The 12,115-nt window shown below is 41.1% G+C and overlaps 1 protein-coding gene across 1 annotated transcript in view; it reads left to right on the top strand.

Moving 5' to 3' along the window:
• The window catches only part of TBC1D19 (TBC1 domain family member 19), a 197,616-nt gene extending 187,658 nt beyond the window's left edge, over positions 1–9,958 (top strand). Inside the window, exons 20-21 of the mRNA XM_040419011.1 lie at positions 6,479–6,549; positions 9,639–9,958. Of these exons, the coding sequence (XP_040274945.1) occupies positions 6,479–6,549; positions 9,639–9,713 (146 nt within the window). The 3' untranslated portion in view covers positions 9,714–9,958. The remainder of the gene's footprint in view (positions 1–6,478; positions 6,550–9,638) is intronic.
• Positions 9,959–12,115: the final 2,157 nt, after the last annotated feature.

The raw sequence follows: 12,115 nt of genomic DNA, 5'->3' as shown, positions 1-12,115 counted from the left end.
CTGGGGTCCTCATCGTCTTGCAGGTCCCTGTACTAACATCAAAAGCAATTTACTGAAAAGGAGATAAGAATTTCAACATATCACTGCAAAATCTACCAGACTGCGATTTTTGCTTCGACTATCAGAGGATAGCATTGCGTTATATAAAACGGGAAAAGTTATATTACACAAGCAATTTCAAATATAAAGATTTTAGTTCTCGTAAGAGGCGGATAAGTTAAACGTGCAATATACTAGTGTAGGAATAGCTATGGTATGACTGAAAGTGGAGAACTTTTATTTTAATCACTGTAACCGATCTTACTGCAATATTGATATTCAAGGAAAAGATGCTGTTTTCAGAGTCGGCCCAAGAGACAAAAAAAAACGGCAGAAACTAAATATTTCATACAGCGAACATGTTATTTCTTAATTTTTAGTTACCGCCATTTTTTTTATAAAACTTATATTATTGAAAATGAATTATACATAATTCACACATATACTGGTATTATAATACTCTAGTGGATGTTAAGCAACTGACTGTTGTCATCCGAATACACCATTTTGACGGGGCCAGCTGACAATCTAACTTATGCGACTTTTAGATGGTTTTAAATGTCTCTTGGATTACAAATTATTTGCCCTGTTTACATGAACACCACATAAGAAAGTTTCTTCGTGTAGCTTTCTGCTATAATTAATGTCCTTACTTTATACAGCAGCCACTGCAAGTGTGTTGGAAGTAGAACGTTTTTATAACATAATGCTCCCAGCTTTCACCCTACAGATGATGTCAGGGGAGGGAAGGAGCACACTGAATTTCAATGCCCAATTCTTGAGTTCTTTCAGTAGCCACTTTCTCTTCTCTTCCAAATAAAACCACACCTAGCTGATCATGTGTGTGTATTGAGGAGTTGGATTTGTTGGGCCAACAGCTATTAAAAGTGTATAAGCAACTTTAGATTTCAGTCAATACACAATGCATTTGGAAAGTCTTCAGACCCTTTCATCTTTTTCAAATTTTGCTGTTGCTGCCTTTTAGTAAAAAGAAAAAAAAAATATCCCATTTTCCCCATCATTCTGCACTCAATACCCCATAATAATAAAGTGAGAACAGAATGTGCGAAATCTTTGCTAATGTTTTGATAAGGAAAAACTAAAATATTGGATTAATATAAGTATTACTCTGGTGTTCCTTAACTCCGGTCCTCAGGGTTCACCTGTCGGTCATAATTTGAGAATGTTCCACAGAATGAAATACCTGTGATAAGTCCTGATGCATTGACACTAATTATATCACCTGCTCGATACTAAGGAAATCCTGAAAACATGACCGGTAGGTGGGTCCTGAAGACTGGAGTTGAGGAACATTGCTTTACTTGGTACTTAGGTGAAGCTACTTTGGCAGTGATTACAGCCTCCAGTGTTCTTGGGTTTGATGCTACAAGGTTTGCACACATGCATTTGGGGATTTTCAGCCATTCTTCTCTGGCTCATTCTTCAAGCTCTGTCAGGTTGGATGCGGACCATCAGTGGACAGCCATTTTCAGGTCTCTCCAGAGATGTAAGATTGGGTTCTGGTCTGTCAGGGCTCTGTCTGGGCCACTCAAGGACATTCACAGAGTTGTCCCTAAGCCACTCCTGTGTTGTCTTTGCTGCATGCTTAGGGTCATTGTCTTGTTGGAAGGTGACCCTTCGGCCAGTCTGAGGTCTGCACTCTGGATCTGATTTTCATCAATATCTCTGTACTTTGCTTTATTCAGCTTTCACTTAACCCTGACCAGTCTCCCTGTCTGGGCTGCTGAAAAACTCCCCCCAGCATGATACTGCCACCACCATGCTTCACTGGGATAGTATTGGGCAGATAATGAGTGGTGCCTGGTTTCCTTCAGGCATGACACTTCATGAGACTAGTGAATCTTATTTGTCACAGACAGAGGTCTTGTCCTTTAGGTGCCCTTTTTGTAAACCCCAGGTGGGCTTTCATGTATCTTTTACTGAGGAGAGGCTTTTTTTCTGGCCACTTTGCCATAAAGCCCAGATTGGTGGAGTGCTGCAGTGATGGTTGGCCATCTGGAAGTTTCTCCCATCTTCACACAGGAGTGTTTGAAGCTCAGCCAGAGTGAACATCGGTTTATTGGTAACCTCTCTCACCAAGGCTCTTCTCTACCGACTGCTTATTTTGGTGGGGTGGCGAGTTCTTCCTAACGTCTTTCATTTAAGAATTATGGAGGCCACTGTGCTCATAGGGACTTTCAGTGCAACTTAAATGTTGTGTATCCTTCTCCAGATCTGTGCCTCCACACAATCCTGTCTCATTGTCAGCTGTGAGACCTCATAAACAGGGCAGTGTCTTTCCAAATCATGTCCAATCAACTGAATGTATCATAGGTGGATCCCCACCATAGAAACATCTTAAAGAGCCCCAGAGCTAAATTTCAAGTGCCATAGCAAAGGGACTGAATACATATGTCCATGCAGAATTTTAGTTTTTCCTTTTTAATAAATTAGCAAAAATTCTGTTTTTTATTTTCTCATTATGGAGTGGAGATCAATGGGGGAAAACTAGATTTTTTCATTTTAGCAAAAGGCTGCAACTAATGTTGAGCGAACATGTGTTTTAAGTTCGGGTTCGGGTTATCGAAGAATCGCGTTATGGATTCTAAATAACATTATGGTCCGTGGTAGTGGAATCCATAATGCGATTCTTCGATAACCCAAACCAAACTTTAGACGCCGAACTTAAAACACAAGTTCGCTCAACACTAGCTGCAACATAAGAAATTGTGAAAAAAGTGAAAGGGTCTGAAGACTTTCCGAGTGCATAGATTTCAAGAGATAAGCTACCACCAGAAGTGTCTGGAAGTGGTTATTCTTCTCCCCCTATTGACAACACACACTTTTCACAAACTTATTGTGCATGTGTCATGAATACAGTGGATGTCTATAAAATTATTGTTCACCTGACAGTAGCCTGTTGTATATGGCCACACCTTAGTTGGCTTCATAGTGGTGTAAGGAAATTCCCCATTATTCACCCTAGAACCCCTGCCTAAAGGTAGGATCTTTCCCAGTTGGATTCTCTGGTTGCAGTCCTTAGAATAATCCTTAATTCTTGGTAGGTACGCTGTAGGGATGTCTGGAGAAGCACGGAAATCAGAGTCAAAGTGAAGCCTGTGTTATCAACGGGTAGAGCAATCAGGATGCAACAAAGTAGAAGAGAAGACAGATGTATACAGGAGAGTCAGGGTCAAAGGTTTACTAGCAAAGAATCCACATACAAAAGGTATCCAGCCTGATCTTCTCTTTTAAAGCCGTCACCGCTACATGCTGCCATCAAAGCAAGCTAGTCATCATGGAGACCCGGCTGGTTGTGTGCAGAGAACTGGCAGCTGCAAGCAGAAGAGCAGCGCTGGACGCGGCAAGGTGAGTAACACAAACGAGTGTGATGAATAAGCTACCAAAAAGGCATGAATAGAGAGAGGAAAAATCCTTTAGGCTACCTTCACACCTGCAACTGGGTGTTCCGGCAGACGGGGCCAGCAGACAATGCTGGGAATCAGCCGGACAAAAAAACAATGTCATTTTTTGTCTGGCTGGTTCTGAGCATATTTGCCAGGCATTTGCCGGATCTGTGCCGGACCCCATTATAGTCAATAGGGTCCGGCGGGAATGCGGCTGTATCCGGCAATGCCAGATCATCAGAACTCTGGCAGGCTGTTCTCTACAGGAAAAGCCTGCTGGAGTTCTCCGCCGCAAATGGGAAACTAGCCATACTCGTACAAAAATTTTGACAGAGCCATTTTATAAAAAATCATCTATTGTCAGAAAGGAAAAATGTGATCGAATTTTGGGCAGGTAATGACAGGTGCGATCAACATAATTTGTTTAAGAAGAACATTTCCTTATGTATATTAGAACAAACCACACCCATCATACAGTACTCTCTCTCTGATATTTTCTGCATTGCTATCTCCCCACTGCCATTTAAGTTTGGAAGTAATCATCGTCTTTATGATCAACTGTACTGTCAGCTCAAAAACTTCTGGTCAGGATGCACAGACGTGTATGGCCCCATCCACAGCAGAAAAACTAAAATGCAGCATCCCATGTAATGAAATGCTCCAAGCTTCATTAGAAATACTTGTGAATCCCATAAGGGAGAAAATGGGACTATCACTTATGCGTTGTAGGCATCTTCATACCCTTAGTCATCACAGACTAAGGACATGAAGATGCCTGAAACGTGTAAGCAATAGCCCCCTTTTGTCACTTTATGATGATTTGTAATAAGGCCTGAAGCATTTTATTGCATGGGATGCTGGATTTTCATTTTCTGATCATTTTCATTCTCCCCAATATTGATTCCTGTAATCTGTTTTGACAAGTTCCGAGACCCTCTCCGTTCTCCATTTCTATTTCCATCAGGATTTCATCTACAGCACTAAACTGAGAGCAGGGATTTTCAGCACAGAGGAATTGAAACACAAAATGAGATTTGCTACTCAAAATAGGCTAGAGTTATAGTGAAAATGACACCCATAAGCTGGCATACATTCTTTGTACCACATTTATTGGCACTTTTTGGGGGTAACTAAGCCAACAAATAGGTGGTGTAAACTTAGATGAGACAGTCTATAGGTGCACCAAACTTATCAGTTTACACTATCCTACTTATAGACAGTATTTTAGACCGTATTAGTAAAAGGGGTCCGAAATATTTTAGAAAATTGTAGAATTCCTTATCACACAATTATTACACAACGTGCCTTAATTTCACATATCAGCAAAAAATAAATATATAAACCGTTCTTACATAAAAGTGTATTTTCTTTTTAGAAATACAAACTGCTTGCACAAAACTGGTCTGAACTTATTTTTATACAGAGTAAATGTACCTTTATCTTTAAAGTGGTTTTCTAGAGAATACTTTTATTTAAAAAAATGGAGCAGAATTTGTTAAAAATAATAAAACATTGTTCTCTCACCGATCCCTTGAAACTGCCTTTCCAGCGTTGCTTCTGTCCCTGCTGCTCTCCACTTGCTGGTTTTGGTGTCAACACACAGGAAGTTGCTTGGACTGCCTTCAAAGCCAATCACTGGCGGCAGCGGTGACTCACCTCCCCCAGGCATTGGCTGAGTGGGAAGTTCAAGCCATTTTCTTGTGTGTCGAGGCCAGAACCAGCTAGTGGAGAGGAGCAGCAGCTGCAGAGGATCAGCGAGTTGAGTAACAATTGTCTGTTGTTTTTATCCCATTGTGCTCCGTTTTTTTTTTTTTTTAAGTTCTCCCTGGAAAAATCTTTTAAGAAAGTGATTTGGATTCCTGTGGAGTTCTAGACTCCCTTTATAGGCTATTACAGTGAACTACAAGTCTCGAAATTCTCGTGTAGTGTTCAGTCACCCTGAAATTTGAAACTTTTAGGCCCCTTTCACACGGGCGAGTATTCCGAACGTATGCGATGCGTGAGGTGAACGCATTGCACCCGCACTGAATACCGACCCATTCATTTCTATGGGGCTGTTCACATGAGCGGTGATTTTCACACATCACTTGTGCGTTGCGTGAAAATCGCAGCATGCTCTATATTTTGCGTTTTTCACGCAACGCAGGCCCCATAGAAGTGAATGGGGTTGCATGAAAATTGCAAGCATCCGCAAACAAGTGCGGATGCGGTGCGATTTTCACGCATGGTTGCTAGGTGACAGTCTATTCACTGTATTATTTTCCCTTATAACATGGTTATAAGGGAAAATAATAGCATTCTGAATACAGAATGCTTAGTAGGTGATCAATTGAGAGTTAAAAAAAAATAATAATATTAATTCACCTTCTCCTCTTGTTCGCGTAGTTCCCGGTCTCTTCTTTACTTCTTTAATGATGAACTACCGGCTAGGACCTGTGGTGACGTCAGATCACATGCTCCAATCACATGGTCCATCACCACGGTGATGGACCATGTGATTGGAGCATGTGATCTGACGTCACCAAAGGTCCTTTAGCCCACAGCTCATCATTAAAGAAGTAAAGAAGAGACCGGGAACTACGCGAACAAGAGGAGAAGGTGAGTTAATTTTTTTTATTTTTTTTTTAACCCTCAATTGATCACCTACTAAGCATTCTGTATTCAGAATGCTATTATTTTCCCTTATAACCATGTTATAAGGGAAAATAATAACATCTACACAACACCTAACCCAAGCCCGAACTTCTGTGAAGAAGTTCGGGTTTGGGTACCAAACATGCGTGATTTTTCTCACGCGAGTGCAAAACGCACCCGCACCTTTTCCCGCAATGCCCATGTGAAAGAGGCCTTAGTCTTGGGACTTGATATGCAGCAATTACTTTACTGAATTACATTCATTCTACTAGTGATCTGTATGTGGCATTGTATGAAATTCACCTGTGTCACGTGTGACACAGAAATTATTTATTGATGACTTATTCACGTTGATAATTAGTAGGTCAGTATTTGAAATATTCTGCATTCTCTTCCAGTGCTGGCAGCTGCTGTGTTTGCTTTCCGAGCAATGAACCTGATGGAGGTGACATCACTGGCTGCTGCTGAAGTAAGGATAAGTTACACTCCAATGAGATTGAAATAGTTCCTGACCCATTGCCACCCAAAGTAACCTAAGCTTCCCATGTTCCTCTCATAAAATGCAAGCCTCTGCGCCTAGATTCTTACTCTGACTACACAGTGAAATGAAGCTGAATGGCCTCTACCAGCTGACATATGGGTTAGATCATAAAGCCTGCCGACTGCCACCCCACTTCTTTCTTTAGTCTCAGTTTATACTATTGAATTCTCAACTATTTTTCTATATTTTCAGTAGAAAATATAGTTAACCTCATAATTGTATCATTTTCGATTTTTATTATGATTAAGATTGTAGATTATTTTATTACATGTAATTTCTTTTTTATTACTTTCGCCTCCAACGATAATTATCTTTGTTCTCCAGATTTAGTGATTATGTAAAAAAAGTTCCATCATTTTTTATTTATTTTTTTTCCTTCCTGAAAAGATATAGTTCAGCTAGGAAGCAAGCGCATTGATGAGTCACGTTGCCAGACTGGAGAATTAGCTCTTAAATGAACATTGCTTACGATGTAGGCACGGGATTCATAATGTGCTTGTATTTTTAGCCCCAACTTGAAATTTTAGACCCGTTAAACACTCTTGATACCATCTGTATTTGCAGCATGTCTAAAGGCCAAGATAAAATACACTTCCTTAGCTGACTGTAGGTCTAATCATTTGCTTGGACATACTTGGGGTTTTTACGGTCATTTATGAAGCTGTAATGTACAAGACTGGAAGAAGAGATCACTTTTTATACTGCTAGATCACTGAGGCTTTTGCAAGCTTGCTTGGTGGTCAAATAACATTGCTTGGATTTTCCAGGTGCCACCATGAACAGTCATATCAATAACTAGGGCTGGTGCACCTGCTCTTGTCTGAATATTAGTATATGCAAAATGAAAATGTTTAGAATTGTTGATGGTGGCGGCACCATTCAGTACAATATTCAGTCTTATCTTTTCCTTTGGAATAAACATTGCGAAATGGCGGAAAAATTTATTGATTTGATCTACTGGTCAACCAAAGGACGCATCTCCTGTTTGATTTGAGGACAAGAGCTTTTTGATTAGAACATCGTTAAGGTGTCCCTACACCTTCAAGAGCTGACGGCTGAACGTCAGCTACATTATCTTTCCCGATTTCCCCATACACATACTGTACATGCGCGGTTCAGGCAAGTTTGAATGTGTTTCAGTGGTGAGAAGGGAGAAATCCAATTTCAGACATTTCTGATGATGGCTTAACACCCAGGTGGACAAAAGAATTGGGCAAAATAATGTAGTTCTCCCAAATCTTCTTTGGGGGCTCTCCATGCATATTAGATTATTAGCCATTTCAGAGCTGAACAAAGAGCCCACAAACTAAACTAAGGCCCAGAAGAAGGGAGTCACAACTTCTTTAAATAGAGTCCATGCTCTCATGTTTTTTTCTCTTGGGAGCTGATCTGCAGTAACCTGGAATAGCCACTACTCTTTGATCGGAGCTGCGCAGTGGTAGCTCTGGTGCTGGTGGCTGCAGGTAACAACTGATCAGTGGCAGTGCTGGGTGTCAGACACCCACTGATCAGATATTGATGACCTTCCCTGAGGATCGATCATCAATGTTGAAAGCACAGAAAATCCCTTTGAGGTAGCCATACAAGTGGCCACGTGTACATGTCTTCTTAGTGGGGAGAAGGAAATATGCAGCTGCCAGACACCATTGCCAGGGGCTGTTCTCCCTTCAGAACAAAGGATCAGGCATGTTGAAATATAAATAATTCAATCTTTTTTTTTTCTGCATCACCTGCCAAATGAAAGTCAGCCGAACAACCGATATACAGTCTGCAGGTTCGTCCATGTTTGAAGGGCAGCTGTCAGCAGATTTTTGCCCTATGAAACTAGCTGACCTGTTGCATCTGTGCTTGGCAGCTGAGGAAAATGAAGTTGTTTTATATGCAAATAGCCTCTAGGAGCAACGGGGGCGTTGCCATTACACCTAGAGGCTCCGCTCTCTCTGCAACTGCCACGCCCTGTCCACTTTAGGTGACAGGACTAGGCAGTGAAAACCTCATCAAACCTGGCCCTGTCAATCAAAGTGCACAATGCAGGCACATATGAACATGGGACCAACACAGATGTCTTCAGCTACCAATTGCACATGTAACAGGTCAGCCAGTGTCATAGGTACAAAACTGCTGACAGATACCCTTTAAATGGCAATCCGTTTTATAAGGCGCTGGCCATGTTGTTTGCACAACACCCACTCGCTGGTTTAGTTTTATCATAGCATTTATAAGATTTGTTGCAGTGCTAAACTAACATATAATGAAATGGTTTGTAGGCCAGTCTGTATTTGCTGTGTTGGTATAGTCACATGGTAGAGAAAAGTCAGAATGCTGTAAGAAGGGGGCCTTATAGCAATCAGCAGTGACCATTGTCTAATCCATGCACTGTAAGGCCTCCTGCACACGACCGTATGGCTTTTTCAGTGTTTTGCGGTCCGTTTTTCACGGATCCGTTGTTCCGTTTTTTTGTTACCGTTTCTGTTTTTCCGTATGGCATATACAGTATACAGTAATTACATAGAGAAAATTGGGCTGGGCATAACATTTTCAATAGATGGTTCCGCAAAAACAGAACGGATACGGAAGACATACGGATATGTGTTCAGTTTTTTTTGCGGACCCATTGACTTGAATGGAGCCACGGAACGTGATTTGCGGGCAATAATAAGACATGTTCTATCTTTCAACGGAACGGAAAAACGGAAATACGGAAACGGAATGCATACGGAGTACATTCCATTTTTTTTGCGGAACCATTGAAATTAATGGATCCGTATACGGAACGCAATAAACGGGAAAAAAAAACGGTTGTGTACAGGAGGCCTAATAGTGACAGATTTAGGCTAGTCCGAACATCCACAGCACACCAAGCTGCAGACATAGCATTAGGGCCTCTGTAGCGTCAGCTCTGCTGCTTTTTCATATATAAATATTCATAAAAGTATAATATAAAGAAACGCTATGTGAGGCGCTGCATAATTACAATAAATCTTTGAAATAATTCTCACCTTTTCCTCTTTCCTCAGGCTGTCCTCGCTGATATATCAACTCTGAAAGTCATGCCCCTTCTTCAAATTTTTCTGTTTGCCGTTGTCACCTAACCTTTCCACCATTCTCCAATGCCACAGGAACCAGTCAAGAGCTATGCAATGAACACAAGCAAAGCGAGACTCTGCTCATAAATATCTGGTTTCACTGAACTTATGAATACACATTTGCGGGTTTACAAGCGAATAGCATATGTCATCAGCAAGAAATCTTGTTGAAGGACATCGTTATTTCTCAAGTATTTCAATTATTAATTTAATTTTGCACGGAACAGCACTGTAAATAAAGCATGAGAACATGTAGGAGTTTAAACGGTTAAATCCTTCTAGTTTGTGACAGTGTACTGTCAGTTTAACCCTGTTTTAGATTTCTAAATCAATAGCGTTCCATCCTGGAGAGTAGAGAGCGGCTACAAATAGAGTCTCTCACTCTGGAGGACCCGGCACATCTAGGTATAATACAGGCAGCCCATTAACTGTGTACTGTAGGGATATTACATTTAAAAGACACTGCCACGAATCCCAATCGATTACAGCTGATCAGTGAGGGACTCAGTAGTACGTCACTCCATACTCAACTTATCTGGGCAGTGTTCTACTGGGAAACCTTGGCTACTGGTATTTATGTGGATGCTACTTAGACATGTACGTTCTACCTAAACAATATTGTAGACCAAATACATACCATCATGGTCATGCTGTTCGTTAATAGAGGTGGCCTTTTTAAAAAAAAAAAATCAGGATAATGCCCTCTGCCGCACTGCAAAAAATGTTGAGGAGTGGTTTGAGGGACATGACAAAGAGTTGAAGGTCTTGATTTGGCCTCAAAGTTCCCCATATCTCAATCCGATTGAGCATCTGTGGGATATTCTGGGAAAACAAGTCCAATCCATGGAGGCTGCACCTCAAAACTTACAGACCTTAAATGATCTGCTGCTAACATCTTGGTGCCAAATACCACAGGACACCTTCAGAGGTCTGCTGGAATCTATACCTCAATGGATCAGAGAGGTTTTTGCAGAAAGAGGGGGATCTACATAATATCAGACAATGTTATGTCTAACCTGTGTATACACTATGAAACTGCATGAAAAGTAAACCATTTCCTTTACACTCATGGGCTATATAATCTTAGCTTTCAAGAAGGAAGAGGTTCAAGCTCCAGCACCCTTTAGATAACAGATCAAAGCATTATTTCATCATGTTGCAACCATAGGGGTGTGCATCCACTAGTTTTTTTTAGGTTTATGGATGCACACCACTGTGGTTTTAACATATTGAAATAAGTATTGGTTCTTTTATCTACACAATGGTAGAACTTGAACCTCTTTCTTCCTGCCATTACCCAGGCAGCCGGGCCGCTGTTCCTCTGTGCGTCGGACCTATTCTCCCTACAATCAATGTACCCGGCACTTCTCTTAAATATTCATCCTTAGCCAGGAAGCTCGTATACCCCGCCATTCCCTAGGATATCCATCAGCAGACTACAGGCCGTTATACACCATCCTCTCAGCACACAGGGAAAATGCAGAGAATTTTGGCGCTGTGGCTTAACTAGCCTCTTTATTGGCTCTCTCTAGCTTGTGAAGGGGGGTAGGAATTTAATTGTACATCGGTGGCTATGCCTGACATCTATGGAACCGGTCTACTGGCATGTTATCAGATGCCAAGCTATATGTAAGCGAACTCCAAGGTCATGTCTTATTTTTTTGGCACAAGGTGAAAAGGGTTAGCATTCATCAGTTGTGTCATGATATGAACATCATTTCATCTTGGATTTCCTTCCCTTTCTTTCGTCTACTGTCTGTAAACATGCTCAGCTTTTCTCTGCCCTCACTGATATTCTTAATCTATGCCAAAAAGATTGACATTTTCTTTCGAAGTATTTTCTTATCTTAATATATCCACACAGGTCATTCCAGAGGTTGTTATAATCTAGCATTTCAAACGCTGGGTATTAGACAGGCATTTCTTAACTCTCACCGACGTGAATCTAATCCACTGGCCAAGCTACTGTACGTAAGAGATTAGAGAGCTTTCTAAAATTATCCATATATCTTAAAGGCACAAATTCTCTACAACAACAGAGTTTAGCAATGTGAGACAAGAAGTCAGTTCAACTTGAATTAAAGGGGTTGTCAGAGTTTGTTTATTTTGTATAAAGCAAGGAAGGCATTAAAATAATAATAATATTAATTAAAAAAAACACTCCGTTCCACAACCACCACTGCAATCCTGCCCTCCAGGCGTTGTATTTTTCTCACTGTAGCAGTGACTTGCCCATATACCACATATTACTGCTGCAGGCAATGGGTGGCATCAGTGGTCTTGTGCTATCTATCACAGAGGCCAGTATAAGGGCATGTCACCAGTGCAGCCACAAATCTTACATCATGGCTGCAGCGGCTCTGGAACAGAGGGCTATATAGGATGGTGAGTATACGTTGTTGTTTTTT

The sequence above is a fragment of the Bufo bufo genome, chromosome 2 (assembly GCF_905171765.1).
Source record: "Bufo bufo chromosome 2, aBufBuf1.1, whole genome shotgun sequence".
NCBI lineage: Eukaryota > Metazoa > Chordata > Amphibia > Anura > Bufonidae > Bufo > Bufo bufo.
This window is presented reverse-complemented; position numbering and strand designations above follow the sequence as displayed.